General features: G+C 36.6%; 2 protein-coding genes across 6 annotated transcripts; both read left to right on the top strand.

The window, feature by feature from the left end:
• Positions 1 to 1,245: 1,245 nt before the first annotated feature.
• On the top strand, positions 1,246 to 9,923 carry LOC103723246. Of its 5 annotated transcripts, XR_005510654.1 has the most exons (5): positions 1,247 to 1,411; positions 5,915 to 6,011; positions 6,136 to 6,272; positions 6,894 to 6,969; positions 7,584 to 7,752. XR_005510654.1 is itself a non-coding variant. In XM_039123533.1 (4 exons), exons 1-3 carry the CDS (start codon positions 1,297 to 1,299, stop codon positions 6,263 to 6,265), a joined length of 342 nt encoding a protein of 113 aa, XP_038979461.1. In that variant the 5' UTR covers positions 1,246 to 1,296; the 3' UTR covers positions 6,266 to 6,272; positions 9,322 to 9,923. The 5 variants fall into 5 exon arrangements, 4 of the variants coding, with proteins under 4 accessions (XP_038979461.1, XP_008812328.2, XP_038979460.1 ...); XM_039123533.1 differs by lacking the exons at positions 6,894 to 6,969; positions 7,584 to 7,752 and adding an exon at positions 9,322 to 9,923 and having other exon boundaries at positions 1,246 to 1,411; XM_008814106.4 differs by lacking the exons at positions 6,894 to 6,969; positions 7,584 to 7,752 and adding an exon at positions 8,382 to 9,061 and having other exon boundaries at positions 1,246 to 1,411.
• A 1,259-nt stretch (positions 9,924 to 11,182) lies between these two features.
• LOC103723245 (pheophorbide a oxygenase, chloroplastic) lies at positions 11,183 to 16,990 on the top strand. The gene is made up of 7 exons (XM_008814104.4): positions 11,183 to 11,704; positions 11,814 to 12,049; positions 12,136 to 12,262; positions 13,578 to 13,714; positions 14,387 to 14,546; positions 15,755 to 16,033; positions 16,547 to 16,990. Exons 1-7 carry the CDS (start codon positions 11,252 to 11,254, stop codon positions 16,799 to 16,801), a joined length of 1,647 nt encoding a protein of 548 aa, XP_008812326.2. The 5' UTR covers positions 11,183 to 11,251; the 3' UTR covers positions 16,802 to 16,990.
• The last annotated feature ends 109 nt before the right edge of the window (positions 16,991 to 17,099 follow it).

The raw sequence follows: 17,099 nt of genomic DNA, 5'->3' as shown, positions 1-17,099 counted from the left end.
AGTGATTTCTTGCAAAGTTTGTAAGTCTTGATATATCAATTATCTCGCTAGGTGGTTAACATGGAGATGAGCTGAGATTTTGATTTATCTTGGTCCATACAGAGAATTGGAAAATTTGAAGGGAATGAAGAATTTTTGAGATATTTGCTGATATTTTCGAACCTATATTTCGGAATATCAAATGAGAAGGTAAAATATTTAAGTATTGATTTCAACATTTATAAATTAAAAGATCTATTTGAGAAAGTAAAAAAAAATGTTTGAAAAATATCATTAGATATAAATATATTATATCGGTTGGCATCTTTAATTTTATCTGTTTATATCGATTGACATAATAGAGTCAATATTGTTATAAATCGATACAACTCGAGATCTCCATGAAAACCTAGCTAGTGAAAATCTTGAATTTTGTTCTTGCAAAAGTTCAAAGACTTTTCATTTTCGATGATTAATAATTAGAGTTGCAAACGGACGTAAGATGTGGACATCATTGACCCTAATTCAACCCAATTTTATATTACTGCTTTGATTTTGGACCTGAACCCTGGGTCCAATCAAGTCAAGTCCATGGAAAGACTAGCATATCATTCAAATCGGATCGAGATCAAACATGACTTGAACTAATTTAAAATATTCAGTTGTACATTGCAACCAAGTCGAGTTGGCATAGAGTTGTTCTTTCATAACTAAAACATAACAAGTAATGGTTAGATATAAATTCATTAAAAAATTATATAGAACTAAATAGAGTCGACATAAATTTTTACATTTAAAATTTTTTAATTTTCTCACTTGTTTGCTCTTAAGTTTACAAATTATAATATATATATATATATAAATATACACACGCATGCATGCACATACATACAAACATACTTGAGTGGAGAGGGCACTATAAATAAGAATCGATCAACTGGAAAAGTTTTTTTAAATAAAGGATAAAAGAGGTTTAGGTGATTGAAGTTTTTAGATAAGATTAGGTCTTGGATGGGGCTTCTTTTTTTAACCTAAATTAGACTTAGGTGATATATGGGTCGTGTCATGTTATATTGAATTGAAAAATATAAGATCCAGATCTGGCCTGGAATCCCGATTTAGTCCAATTATTGAATCTAACCTAACTCACTGGTTTTCAAATAAGGATGGATCTAATCCGGCCTGGTCATAGGCTAACCCGACCGCTGAATGGGGCAAATAGCAGGCTTTATTTCCGTGTTATCATACCAGGAAAGGAAATAACAATTTCGGCAAGGACGCCGTTCTGTGGGCATATCGGCGTTATTTACTATTCGGATGAACCTCCCCCTTTGTTCGGCCTCTCTCCGGGTTCGCTTCTCAGTTCTCACTTCACCCGTTGTCCCTTTAGGGTTTCACCCCTCCCTCCCTCCCTTCTCGCCCGGATTCTCAGGTACCAACTCGAATCTCCTCCCAAGGTTTTCTTTTTACCTTTGCTAATGGCGAGACGCGAATTCGTTGCTGTCTTTTTTGTTTCTGTCCTGAAGTTTTGGTCTGCGAATTCTTCCTCCTCGTTGATAATTACTGTCTTAGAAATATGCATAGATTCAATGAAAAGAATCACCCTTAATATATTTTAAAAATAGATTCATTTTTTTTAAAAAAAAATTATTATTTCTTTAGGTACCTCGAAATACTTGATTTCTACCCGACTCTGGTAGTGAACTCCGTAAGTTCTTGTTTCATGTAATTATATTGAATTTATATTCAAGAATTCTCTCCTCATATTGAGGCCCAGTTGGAAGATAACTTTATGCTAAATGCTCGATCTCTCTATCTCTGGCTATTCTGCGCTAAATCACGAATTTATTTGAGCCCTTTGGAATGCTGGGCTCCTCCTATCGCGCAGATAAAGAATCTATTGAGGATGTTTTATGGCTCTGTCGAGCTAAATTTGTAGGTAGGGCAGGGGTTTTAGCAGGTCAAAGACCCAGAATTATTAATAATGAAGTCAAACGTTTCCTATCTTATTCTGGGCTGAGGATGCGTTTCTTTTCCCTTGTATTTTAAATTTTGTTCTCGCTTTTTTTCTGTTCTTACTCTCTTCATATCGTGGGAATGTAGTGTAGTGTTTCAAGTTGCTTTCAAGTTGCAACTGTTTGTCCAGAATCACATCTACGTTTCACCCACCGAGCGTTGTTTTTATTGATAAGTTTACTTTTAGCTTTGTGTCATATTTATCTAACAGAGGCATCAACAGAATTTCTTTTTAGCTCTCTCTTAGTTGTTGGTTTCATTAGTCTTGTTTTAGTTTGTATTCTTTGTAAGATGCATTTCTTGTGCTGCTTTAGAATGGTTGTATTTAGACCTTATTCTCCAAAGATTTCTTTTTCTCTTTCGGTGTTCGCGCTCAACTATATCTTATTGCAGCTAACTTCTGTTGTGGGAAAATTTCTTTGGAGGACTCAAGATGCATTTTTTAAATTGAAATTTGTTTTTTAACAAGGGGAGTGCATGTTTGAAGACTGTAGATGCCAAATGTACATGTTGATGCAGTAGTTTCTTCTGAGGCTGTGTATAAAAAGCGTATGATATTTAAAGGGAAAACTCGTCAATTTCCATTTGTATCTTTGAGACACTCAATCTAGTGTTTAAGATTGTTTAACTAGTTGATTAGTATCCAAGGCATCACAGAACTTGAAAAGATTGCACGAACCCTGTATCTTAAAGTGTGGGGTGGTTGACTGGATAAAGATGATATGATTGGGTGCAATAGAGAGGGTAGGGGGGGGGGTGGTGGTGTTAAGGGGAAAGGAAGTTGAGGAATTGGTTTTTGTCACAAGCAGATATGGTGATTTGGTTCATATATTCCAATTATTTATTTGATTTAAGTAGGGAAATATATAAATGCTGAAACTGACTGCAGGAATCTGAATGATGTTAAACCATAACTACATAAGATTTGGTAGAACGTTTTTCTAGAAAACTTGGAGTGGAAAATGTTGCATAATAATCTACATAAGAGTTTGAAACTTAATGTAATTAACTTCTTTTGTTTTTGTTAACCCAAGAAAAAATGGGATAGATTTATGAGAAATCTAATTCAGTTAGCATAGGATAGATTAAGATGGGACGCAAAAAGAATCGATTGCTGAGCCGTATGAGGTAGGAAACTCTCAAGTACGGTTCTAAGGAAAGGAACCACCTATTCTGACCGGGGAGAACAGGCCATTCTACAGGGTGATTCCGAAATTGCGGAGGCTTGGTTCGATCAAGCTGCTGAGTATTGGAAACAAGCTATAGCGCTTACTCCAGGTAATTATAGTGAAACACATAATTGGTAAAAGATCACGAGACGTTTCGAATTCGAATAAGACCACTCTTTTGTTTAATTCATTAAAATTGTGTGTTGGATCCATCAATCAAATAAAATAGATCGTTCCTATGAGAAGATCCAATCAAGAATTTCATTATATCCCTTTCTTCTAAAATCGAATATTTTAGTATGGTATCTCATAGGGATAAATGATACGGATACAGTATAGAAAAAAACTAAATAAAGCTAATAAAAGATACTTTCGAATGACTATAAGATATCATCAGAATGGATCTTATTAATTCTAATGAGTTATCTTGTGATTTGAAATTCAAGTAATAAGATATTATGTTCCATGGAAGTGGATCCGTATGGACACTTATACATTCAGATATAAATACACTAGGTTGCACAAAAAATCATTTTTTCATCACGCCGGTAAAGGATTTTCCAAGATAAAAAAGGGTCCGTGGGGCACCTAATCGTTATGTCATAATAGATCCGAACACTAGTGGGGGGGGGGGGGGGGTGTTAAGGGAAAAGGAAGTTGAGGAATTGGTTTTTGTCCCAAGCAGATATGGTGATTTGGTTCATATATTCCAATTATTTATTTGAGTAAGTAGGAAAATATATAAATGCTGAAACTGACTGCAGGAATCTGAATGATGTTAAACCATAACTACATAAGATTTGGTAGAACCTTTTTCTAGAAAACTTGGAGTGGAAAATGTTGCATAATAATCTACATATCCATGCCTATGAAGATCATTACTTCGGTAAAACATACAGCTTGTTTTTCTTGGAAACTCAGATGCATGAAGGGGGACAAAAGATTTCACAAGCTTTATACATGAGGTACATAAAGGGATTGAAGCTTTGAATTATATTAAGGATATGGTTGGGGGTGTACATTTGGGACATTCTTTACCTATACGTAACAATGATGGATACAGATGATGCAGGTCGTTCGGATGGGGCTAGAATAATTCTTTTCTTCCTTTCTATCTCCTCCACTCCCCCCCCCCCAACCAAGGGAAAAAAAACTGAGGTATGGTGGTGGTTTTTCTATTTCCTGCCCTACACGTATGCATGCCGCCCTCCTTTTTTTTTAAATGTTAAATCGCCAACATGAATTTTGATTTGTTTGACTGAAACTTGAAATAATGAATAGATTTGATTGACATGCTTGGATACTATGCAAAAGATGCCAATTTCATTTGTGCAATAAGAATGAAGAAATAAGGATAGAAGGGCGAAGCAAGCATGAAGAGATTTATATAGAATTATTCTATTAAATATGATGCTCCAAAGAAATGTAGCCTTCATGTCACTTGAGCACATTAAAGAAATCATATAAACTTCCTGTACTCCAACAGGTGCATGGTGGAGTTAAGTAACTGCTGGTTAATCTGATCCAATATTTGCGCAGCTATGTTGTCCAATCTAATTTGTTCTATGATCTAATCTTATGTAGACTTTGGCAATCTGATGTGAAGTAGAATTTGATCAGATATAGCCTATACAATTTCTAGCTAATGGAACTTATAATATCCATGGGATGTTAAGAAGAATTAAAATGTGAATATTCATTTTTCTTGAGAAGAGAGCATGGTTATTTGATAGGAAGAAAAAGAGCTTCTTATTTGGCTGCAGACTTATGTTGTCAAAGGTCACTGCCTATGTGCGACTACCTAGTCCATGCATGCATTTAGTGTACCAAGAATCAATATGGCATGCCTGCATCTGGCGACCGGACAACTATCGGATTCTCTAAACTTGCTAATTCATTAATGAAAGAGCAGAAATATTCTACTAAGATGGCAGCTTGAGTCAAGAAGTTTATTTGTTGATGTCCTTATTTGAGAGTGAGAGAAAGGGAGGGAGATCCACTAGCACTATAATTACCCAAATTTAGGTTTTTGGAATGCAGCTCCCAAGAATCGAATCCAGAACCTCTAGTTGCTAAGTAGACGGGTGTGACCATGGGGGGAGGCCCCAATTCACTGTTGATGTTAAGTCATTAAAACAAGACGTAAGGTATCAAACTTTCCAAGGTAAATCCAGTGTTAATCTACTATTCTAGGAAATATATCTTCTGAGCTATTAATAAATAACAATCTAGTGCAAGCCAATATTTTAATTTCGAATAAATCTTAGCTATCCCAGAGATTTTTCCTCATCTGTTCTTCATTTAGAGTTCTTTTTCATCTATCATATGGAGATTAATTTGCACATATACATATTTAATCATATATTGGGTGATGAAATCTTTCTCTCTTTCATATTTCATTATAACTGAACTGGAACGTCTAGATTTCTTCTTGTACAAATTAAGCGAATCAGTGATGTGTTATTTGTTTCGCTCTTCCATTTTATCTGTGACTATTAGCCTTTGATCATGAAGGAAAATGTTTTTTTTTTGTGTGTCTTTGTAGAACCATCAAATGATCCCGAAATTCTGCATGTTGAGAATGTAATTGTACCCGAATTTTATTTTATATATGCCTGTGAAAGGTTTGTGCATTTCTGCTAAGATCTTGTAGAAACTATCAAAATATACTAGATGGTTCCTTAATATGTTCTGATCGATGTTTTGCTAGAGGCACTCACATAAATCTCTGTTTCTGTCATTTTAGCCAGTTTTGTTTAATTTCATGTCCCGGTTACGTAATGTAGTGATGGCAACAGGCTTATTAGCCTTTGCAGCTGCTGGCTTATCATTTCCATTCTTCTTCGTGTAAGTACAATTTGCTTGTTTCTGATGGATTTTCAGTGCATTGTGTGCGTGTCAGTGCATCGGGCATGTGCATGCGTGTTTAACTGAGATAAGTGTTTTCCTTTTTCTTTTTTCTTTTTTGAAGGACATCGAAAAATAAACCTATAATCGATTCATCAAAGCCTCTGCCACCGCAGGCTACTTTTCGAGGGCCGTATGTGAACACTGGATCTCGTGATGTTGGGCCAGACTCTTCCACCTATCCAAAAGTATAAATTGCTGGTCAGATAACAGTCTCTTTTCACTTATAGAGAAACTATCTTCTGTGAATTCTGTATTAATAATTTAAGAAATTATATTCTTGATATTGTCTGTTATTGTACTGTCGTCAATAGCTTTCTTCTTGTCTTCTATTTGATTGCCTTTTATGCGTTAGTGTGAGAATGGACAGGTTAACTAATTATGGATTCTGAGAAATCTTTTTTCTTTGGAATTTTTTGTGTCTGTGGTATGGATGTATGGGAAGAAAAAGCTTCTTTTCTTGCAGACATATTAGCATTGTCCATGCCTAAAGCTTTGGCACTCATTTTCCATCTCGTGATTGCTTTTATCTCTATCAGTGATTTAATACTCCTCTTTGCAAGCTAGGCGATGCATGTGCATTGCAGGTAAACAATTGCATTTAATTGTAAGGTAATTCACAAATGATTGACCAGATATGGAATACTAAAACAACAAAATAGTGTTTAAAAATGCTATCATTCTGATGGCCATAGCTGCCTTTATAATCAACATAAGTACATCTTGTTAATTGCCCCTCTAGTCTTTGATTTAATGGATAATAATGTATTGCGAATATGGACACGGTAATTAACAATATCGTGAACAAAATTTTCGGTGCAGGCACAGTAAGTTCTGTTCTATTGGACTTCTAGGGCAAATTTACTTACCATTCAGAACTCAGCGACATTGTCATAAGGTCTGTATGGTTTCAATTAACATTTGGGTGCATGTTCTAACTTCTCTTTGAACATGTCTTTTTGATGTCACTTCTCATATTGAATAGGAATTAGCTTCCTATGAAGTATGAATGTCCTATCAAAATAAATCTCAGAATCGAAGTTTTCTAACAATCCATTAGTTGGCGACTTTGACAAATTAGTCGTCACTACGATTATGATGGCATTTGACTGCAAACTAAATATAAATAATACAAACCACATAAAGAAATCAGAAATAACTCCATAAAACTTAAATACATCCTGAAGCGAAGTTACATGCAATGAGTAAGTACATCACAAATGTGAAACACTGTGATGGGAATTTGGAACTCCGCTAAGTTGAATATCCAAATTAGCCAAAATGGCTTGGTTTCCATATTAGGTTGCTGATTTTTCAAGTTGGCTCCGAAGTGGAAGCAAGCGATCCAACTAGGAACTTGCTTGATCAAGTCTTCATTGTACAATCCACCAATTGCGTTAATGAGTGCTAGAAAATTCTTTATGTAACATATGCAAACAAAATTATTTGCTTCTGTATGGCTTTGATTATTAACCAGAAGACCCATTTATTGCAATATATGACTCCTTGCAGTGAAGCTTCTGTGGTGGGAAACAGGAATAACGTGGGAGTAAATGAAACTGAACATAATCAGTAAGTCTTCAACATGGCATGTCTTACAGACAGAAGATACGGTGAAGTCTGCCAGGTTTTTTATTGTTGTTGTTGTTGTTGTTGTTGTTGTTGTTGTTGTTGTTGGTGGTGGTGGTGGTGGTGGTGGTGGTGGTGGTGGTGGTGGTGGTTTTCTTTCTTTTCTTTATTTTTTTCCTTTTTTTTTGTGTAACTGCTTGGTTTTTTTTTTTTCCGTTAACAACTGCTTCAACTTTGTCTAAGTTCTTTTTTTTTCTTGCTTGTTTTTTATATTTTCATCTTCTATATTGTAAAATTTTCAAATTTCCTTTTTGCTTCCAGCCTATCAGGATTTTCTTTTCTTTTCTTTGAGTGCCAATTGGTGCAGTTGGTGAAATCATAAGGGGTTGGTAATAATGAGTGGTATTTTACCCTGATTTTGGCCATAAACTCTCATTGATAACATAAATCAAAACAAAGCTGTAGTGCACGTACATGTTTACTTGTGATTCTCAAACAATGTCATCTTGCATATAGCACGTTGTTTGCAGCAATTGCTAAGTTTTTAGCAGTTCACTAGCAGTGGCCTCTACATTCCTTCTGCCTCCTTTCACCTCGTCTCTTTAGCTTTTATTGGATGCCATACACATTGTAGCTGGCCTGTAAGCTGCCATTTGAAAGACATTAGTCTTTAGCGTACTATGTAGATATTGTTAGTTCTCTTTAGACTAAAAGAAGGAATGCTTGTAATAATTGGTGTAGCTGACAAGAAGAGGCGCCGAGGGAGACGAATAAAGGACGTAAACCGTGCCGAACCACATGGGAGCCTGGCTCGTTTCTGTGCCTCCTTGAACCAAACCTCGTCAACCTTTCTGAAAACGCAAACTAATTGGTAATCTGTGTCATTTTGGTAAAAATATCATGTTTTGTGTGTTTTTGTAGGAAGGGGAGGGGAGGCGAGTAGAATTTTTTCGATCGTTTCGTTCGAGAGCTATGATCTTTGGCTCTAGAGCTGAATCATTGGTTATGAGTTTTAGTGGTGGAGCATCAATTTAAACATCACATCCACTGGACTTGAAATTTGCAAGGATTTTAGACGTCTCGGTTATTGACTGATCTTGGGTCATGGTCATGGTGGCTCTCTGTCTTTTTAGAAGTAAAAGTAAAATCCCTTGTAGAGCTGCCAATTGATCTACAAAATTAGGCTCAAATTTAGTCCGTAAGCTCAAAATTAATTTCAATATGAGTTCATAAGCCTTGCAAGTAGATGTATAAATTATATAAGTAAACAACTTTAGGAAAAAATGCTTTGGAGTAGATTCAATTGTAATCTTTGGGGCAGTTGGGATGAGAAAGCACAAGCTTATCTTATCAGACTGCCACTCCTTCCTATGCTTAGAGGATTTTTTTTCTTCCTTTGTTTTTTAGGCAAAAGGGAGGGAGGGAGCCTATCTTGATCTCATTTTCAGTTATTCTTTTCAAATCTATGATTCATTATCAAGTTTGATTAATGAATGTATTGTACATTGATGAGTTCAGATTAAACTCCAATGCGAGTTTGAACTGAGCCCAAGTCAAGATTGCAGCAAGTTCACATAGATTTTTCTAGATTCCAGACGAAGTCAAATAAAACATGCATATGAACTCCATATTAAGCCTGATTAAATTCCATCAACAATAGACGAATCAGGTCTGATTTCAGATGCAGGCTCAAAATTAATTTCAAGTCCGATTTGGTTCTGCCCATAGTTTTGGCTGAAAGAGAGAAGCTGGTTTTGAGCATTCAGGCTCAAGGAGAGCATTGCTTGGTAGTTGGCAGATTTGGTTCCGCCCATAGCTTTTTGTCAGGCCGTGGCTTGGAAGTCCGCCGCTGGCTTTGAAAACTCCAGGAGCAGTTGGCAGGGAAGATGGTTTTGTTTGGTTCAGCACCAAGTCTAACCCGTTCCATTCCTTTCGTCCAGCGTATCGATTCGAGTGGTTCGAGGCGTCCCGCGACTCCTGCTTCAGCTGTCACGCTTGGCGTGTGGTGAGCTTCCACTCTCCCTCACGCAAAGTCTTGAACGCATCTCTAACCGGTGGAACGGGATGGATATCCGAGTACTTCACCTATTTCTGAGTCAAACCGTAAGATTATAACGGAAATTAAATAAAAATAATTTCAATGATGATTTTAAAAATTAAAAATTATTTGGTTTTGAATTTGATTTTAGTTTTGATGTATTTTTCTACTCAAACCAAATCCAAAACTGGATCTGAAACCGAAAATATTCGATCGTTAATATCTTTAATACACCTGGCATTCAATATAAAATCAAATTACCAATTTTATAAAATAATCTGAACCCTCAATGATAAATTTTTGTCGGACATTATTTTTGAATGTAGTTATTAAATGAGTTGGTAAGATTATATTATAGAATTTATGGATGGTATCGTTAATTTTGTTATTTATATGCAAAAAATTTGAAATAAAAAAAAATTAGTGTACTAAAGTACCATTAATATATTATATCAATATTAATATATTATATATTATATTTATGATATATATATTATACTAATATATATTATTAATAATATTATTGCCATATTTTTACTCAATGTTAGTTTTAAATTATAGTTAAAATATATTATTGTACTTACGTTTGTATAACGAAATTATGTAATATATTACTTTTATTTGTCTTATTTTTCCAATCAAAATAAATATTAGTATTAAGAAATATATTTAAGTATAAATAAAAATATTAATTCTATACTAATAATTAGTAAATCTTTATAGGATTAATAATTTATAGGACTAACAAATATATTTTTATGAAATTAATTAATAATTAATATATTAATATTTATTATAATATATTTTATATGATTAATAAATATATTTTATGAAATATATTAGGGGCAGTTTTGGTATTATATGATCAGTATTTTTAATTCTTATGAACTACCAAATGGATTACTCATAGATATTTGAAAATATTTAATCATTAGAAATAGCATACCAGATGCAGCGTTTTTAGATCATCGAAGATCAAATTATTCTGGAGTAAGAATCATCAGTAATTTAAGATCATCTTGGTAACTCTATATGAGTCACCAAATGCCACCTGAAGGTGTTTCAAGTTCATTGTCTCGAACAAATCAAAATACAGATACCACGACATTGATGATGAATATAATATATAACATAAATGGCATTGATATTCCATTTTTTTATATAAAATTTCTATAAAATCTAAGATATATGGTTGATCCATTTATTATAAATTTAAATGTTTAAGATCTAGTTATAAATAATATGATATCAAACCTTAGATTAAGGTACCGTATAATCATTAGGGGCTTCTATGGAACCAAATATGGAGAGATAAAATGGTGGGACAGAATTTTCGTTATACATTGCAGTTTGATATTATTATTATTATTATTAATTTTTTTATGGGCGATGATATTTTCTCCACCACAAATACGACGAACGTACTTCTTCTACCAGACTTCCCGAAGCTTCCAAATTCAAAGTAGAACCCATCTTTTCTTTCCATTGGTGCATTATTTATGCTCACAACCGCTTCAAATCCAGGAAGCAAACGGCTTTTCCCCTGTGCAATTAACGGTCTCCTCCCGCCCTAATGGCAGGGGCGTCCCTCCTGTTCCTCTCCTCCTCCTACTCTTCAACTGTATTCGCCAAATCCTTTCCCTTCTCCCCTTCTCATCTCTCCTCTCCGCCTCCTCCCTCTCTTTCTTCTTCTTATAGTCCCCGCCGGCGCCGGCGCCGGCGCTACTGCCTGCTGCCTCCTCTCCGCGTCGCGGTGCCCTCTTCCCCCGCCGCCCCGACCCCAACGTCCGACGAGGAAGCCCTAGAAGCCGAGGAGACGTCCTCCTCCTCCTCGTCGTCTTCGCCGGAGGACTCTTTTTCGTGGAGAGACCACTGGTACCCCGTCTCCCTCGTCGAGGACCTCGACCCCCGCCTCCCCACCCCCTTCCAGCTCCTCAACCGCGATCTCGTCCTCTGGAAGGACCCCCGCTCTGGCGACTGGCTTGCCTTCGACGACAGCTGCCCCCACCGCCTCGCCCCTCTCTCCGTACTCTCCTTTGCCATCTCTTTTTCTTCGATTTCGTCTTTTCGAAGAAAGTTGTTTTTTTTCCCCTGATCTACGAGATAAATTTGAGAATTTTGATGCAACTGAACAGGAGGGGAGAATCGACGAAGATGGTTGCTTGCAGTGCTCGTACCATGGATGGTCCTTCGATCGGACGGGCTCCTGTGTCCGGATACCGCAGGCCACTGCTGAAGGCCCCGAGGCCCGCGCCGTCCGATCGTCGAGGGCTTGCGTGGCCAAGCTCCCCACCCTCGTCTCCGAGGGTTTGCTCTTTGTCTGGCCTGATGAGAATGGTTGGGAGAAGGCTGCTGCTACCAAACCTCCCATGTATGCCGTTTGGCACCAAAAAGATTTTTTTTTAAAAAAAAATTCCCCATGATTGAATTCAGATCGATGATCGATTTTTTGGTTAGGTTGCCAGAAGACTTCAATGATCCCAGTTTTTCGACGGTGACGATCCAACGAGACCTGTTCTATGGCTATGATACGCTGATGGAGAATGTCTCCGATCCATCTCATATTGATTTTGCACATCATAAGGTATGCTTCGTTATTGTAGAATGACCAGAACTCCTACTCATTGGTTCTATTCCGATTAGATCCTAAAAATTTATCTTTTAACTTTTCATGTTGTATTCTTTGTTCACAACACATAGAGACACTCTTGTCGAAAAGAACAATGCATGGAGACACGTCAATAGTTTAATGACTTAGCTTATTGCATGAACTTGATCTTATCAATATCTCATGACAGTTTGGAACATGAGTTTGTTGGTAACGGTCATTTGGGTGTGTCAGGAACTGGGACTGCTACATCAAAGGATGTGTAGACAGAGTTATAATTCCAGTAGGACACCTAGCCATCTCTCACAAATCACTTCCAGGGAAATCACTCGGCATTGTGATCATTTGCCACTCTTTGTTAGATGCCTCGATGGGGCACAGGTTTCTGGTTATTCGGCTTCTAGGATTAGACAAAGCTGCAAGGGCTGGAATGAGCCTGTTCACCTCTACCCTCCTAGAGAGTGTGGTTCCAGGAACAAGCTCTGAAACAGGATTCACATTTCTCTCTTAAGAACAATGTAGTGCATGAATTCCATAAGATTTTACTAGAGTTAAGCATCATGGTTAAGACATAACAGGCTTCTGAACAAATGTTGATTCCTTGATTGGTGGACCTGAGTCTGCAAATGCAGAGTCTAATCACTATTCCAAACTCCAAAGTCGGTTGAGACTTCGTTATTTGATAGAACATGATAGGAGAATTGCTTAAGACTTAACAGGCTTTTGAACAGATTTTGATGCCTTGATCAGTGGACCTGGGTCTGCAAATAAAGAGTCTATTCACTATTCCAAATTCCAAAGTTGGTTCAAACTTCTGTATTTGATAGTCTATGATTGGAGAATAGGCTGGTTACCTTTACCTGGTCATATTACATCCATCAACCAATTAAATTCAAACTTTTGTCATTTTCTCTTACCAAAAAAGCATGGTTGTAATCCCAATAGCTGCCAAAATCAGTAGCAGCTGGCCCTCTCATAAATTTTGCTATTATCTCTTATCAAAGATTTTAGACTTAAGTTACAAAACTATAATTATATTTTAAATCCAGAGAACATTTTATTTCTCTCAACTCTTGCCGGATTTATTTCTCATTGATGACATATCATCGTTAGGGATTGACACTCTGATTTGTCATTAGTGCTGGTTGTTTAAAGGATCTAAGTGATAGACTGTTTTTAGGTATCCAGTATTCTTTCATGCTTCATTTCATTTGTAAAAGTCTTATTGCTAATGAATTTAGAATTTGAGCAATTAAATAGCAAGAATTCTAACCATGTTTCCTCCTAACAGGTAACTGGAAGAAGGGATAGAGCCAAACCTTTGCCATTTAAGTTGGAATCTAGTGGTGTTTGGGGGTTTGCTGGGTCAGATTCTGGGAATCCTCGTATCAGTGCTAAGTTTGTTGCCCCTTGTTATTACATAAATAAGTAAGTTCCAAGTTCTTTACATTTTATGGACCAAGAAGGATATGATTTGCTTATCAACTCCTTTGTTTAAACCCATGCTTCTTCAAGCTGGATCCTTGGATATGAGTTTGAGGTCTATAATAAAAATAAGGAAAAGATTCTTTGGTATTAATTTAAAATCAGGGCTAGATGGTAACTGATACTGCATGTAACAGTTGATACACTTTCAAAATTAAGTTATGAACTGTTATACGGCTCATGATAATAAATGTTACTCTTCTTTGATGTTTTTATGGTAAGTCCAGTGTACTCATTTATTATCCATCCTGTGTTGGACCGATGTTTGTGATTATTATAGCAGTAAGTCTAGAAAATCTTCTCTTCTTCCCATGGTTGGTGATGATGCATGACTTTATATTGTATATGATTCTCTATGATGTGGTGTTTCTTCTATATTAATTAGTCCAGTAGTCGTGTTAATATTAATATTGGGAAGATATTTCTTGCTTATTAAGTTGCATTTACAAAGTCATGAAATTATATTGGCACTACAAGGGTATTTATCTGTATTACTTCTGTAATTTGTGTTATCACATCTCTTTGCTGGCACATAATGTTATCTAATGTGCAATTCTGTTTTGTTTTGTGTTCCGAATAATCTTTCGATTTGTTTTTGCGCATTTGTTGTTTCAGGATAGAAATTGACACAAAACTTCCCTTGTTTGGAGATCAGAAATGGGTAATATGGATCTGTTCCTTCAACATTCCTATGGCCCCCGGAAAGACTCGTTCCATTGTTTGTAGTGCTCGAAACTTTTTTCAGTTGACAATGCCTGGGCCTGCATGGTGGCAGGTATAGTTTTGTTGTCCACTCAACTTAATATGTGCAAATATATTGGGAACTTATACTGAAGTTGCGATACAAATTGTATTTTTTCCTAACTAATGTAGCTGCTGCAGTTTGCTCCATTTGATTAATATGTGATCCTATACGATTCTGCATGTTGAGGCTTGATCTAATATGTGCTTGTTCATAATTTTTTGTCACTAAATTGTTTGTAGTTTAGCTATTGTTGCCTGAGATCAAGGTTTAATGTATTATTGATGAGCTATTTGTAGCATGTATTTTTGCAAGCAAGTGGCCCTAGGAATTGGCTTTTCCTTAAATGATGTCACCAACCTGTTTTATGACATAAAAAAACCACCAACTCTGTATTAAGTTGCTATGTTTAGATCCACATAGAATGAAGAAATTGTATGTTCAGAACATTGTATTAGATGAGTGCATTCATATTCTGGGATTCGTCAGTTCTTGTACCTCGATATAACACCCTCTGTTCATCTGAGGAGGTCAATGGGTGTGCTTGAGGTCTCAATTCTGAACCTGATACTCTTTTGGCGGCCCTCAATCCTTATCGAAGTTAGAAATTTGTAGATTGTAAACCAGGTCTCGCGCACTAATGCATTTATTCTGTCCTGTCTTTTCTTGAATCCTATGCATCATTTCCTCCACTCCAATGTCGTTGCAGGAAAAGCATATGCATTAACAAAAATGACTCACAAGTAACCAAATCCATCAGCAATGAATTAAACCTATAAAGATGGCAACTGGAATGTTGTTTTGATTCCTGCATCTGTTAATCTGTGCAACCAAAACATGCATGGTCATTCCCACTTGCTGCATTTTTTGGAGATCCTTTAGGGCATAGATGAGTGGACTTCTTTGTGCGTCTAATGTGTCAATAGTCATGGAATACAATGAACTACATGGTCCTGTCTGATCATGTTAGTGGTTATAAGTACTCTCAACATTGTATGATTGGTAAATTACATTATAGCAATGGAGGTTCTTCTGTTTCCTTTAGATAATTCTGGTACATTGATTTTACTTTTAGTGGCATTCTGAGAATTACTGCATCCTGTAATGGGGGGCACCTAGATATGTTACAATCATGGGATTTATACTAAATGATTTGTTTTGGCAGTCATTCAGATCATTTAATTAGCTGTGATCTATAACCAACAAAGATTATGTTCCTTAGATTCTGTTTGATGATGCAGCTGGTCCCTCGCTGGTACGAGCACTGGACTTCAAATAAGGTCTATGATGGTGATATGATTGTGCTTCAGGGTCAAGAGAAGATATTCCTTTCTAAATCGAAGGAAGCTTCAGCTGATGTCAATCAGCAGTATACAAAAATCACGTTTACACCCACTCAGGCGGACCGCTTGGTTTTAGCATTCCGGAATTGGTTGAGAAGATACGGGAACAGCCAGCCCGACTGGTTTGGCTATGCTGACCAACAATCCTTGCCTTCCACATTTCTCTCGAAACAACAGGTGGGAACCTGACCTAACTTTCTGAAAGCATTTTCAGAAAACCTTTATTCAGTTATTTAAAGATATTTCATGCTACTATCTGGAAAATAATGGTATTTTTTGCTTTCCACTATAAACTACATGATGATTGAAAATTTGAAATGGACCTTCTGGTCTACTCTCTCTCTCTAGTATTTTCTGACGGGCCATTAGGTACCACATAAAACCAAGGAAGTGCTGGTAGTCTAGATCAATCACCGTGATGGTTTGGGTCTGCAATAGTGGCAGTCTGCAATTCATCTATTCTACCAGATCAATCCAAACTCCTGTTTCCTCATGAGTGGTTTGTGACCTGTTTATTGTTAAGGTGGTATGATCGAGGCATCATAATGTACTCAATTTTTATGAGCAAACCATTTGACTGGGAACATAGACAAGCAAGACTTTCCAAACTCCTTCCTTTCTGGTGTCATTGTTCTGAAAATTGCATCCATGTGTTGCTAAACAAAGCTGAAATATTACTTCAACCTGCAGATGTTGGACAGATATGAGCAGCACACCCTTAAATGCTCCTCGTGCAAAGGAGCTTACGAGGCATTCCAGAAATTCCAGAAGTCATTGATTGGTACAACTGTGGTTTTTTGTGCAATTGTGGGAATACCTTCGGAGATCCAGCTTCGCCTTCTGCTGGCAGGGGCTGCTATCGTGAGTGCTGCTTTGGCGTATGCATTGCATGAGCTTCAGAAGAACTTCACCTTTGTGGACTATGTGCATGCTGAGATTGATTGACTGGCTGCTGATAGAAATGTTCCTGTATAGTAATTTGTCTTAATGTATTTGTATCGCATGTAGTGTAAGTTGATTGAAATATAGGATTTTGTTCTCTAAACTTGTGAATATAGTGGAGTTAGTTAAGGCAGTGACTAGTGGAGTTAGTAAGGCAGTGACTCACATTTGTCAAGGGGAAATGGTTTTGGATATGGTGCATTTTCAGTCCATGTTTTTAATATACGTAAAATTGCTCTACATCGGATAAAATTATAGAATCATTTCATACCTACTTTACTATCTACCAGTCCTGCAGGGA

The sequence above is a fragment of the Phoenix dactylifera genome, chromosome 2 (assembly GCF_009389715.1).
Source record: "Phoenix dactylifera cultivar Barhee BC4 chromosome 2, palm_55x_up_171113_PBpolish2nd_filt_p, whole genome shotgun sequence".
NCBI lineage: Eukaryota > Viridiplantae > Streptophyta > Magnoliopsida > Arecales > Arecaceae > Phoenix > Phoenix dactylifera.
Note: the sequence above shows the minus strand (reverse complement) of the source record. Positions and strands in the feature narration are given on the sequence as shown.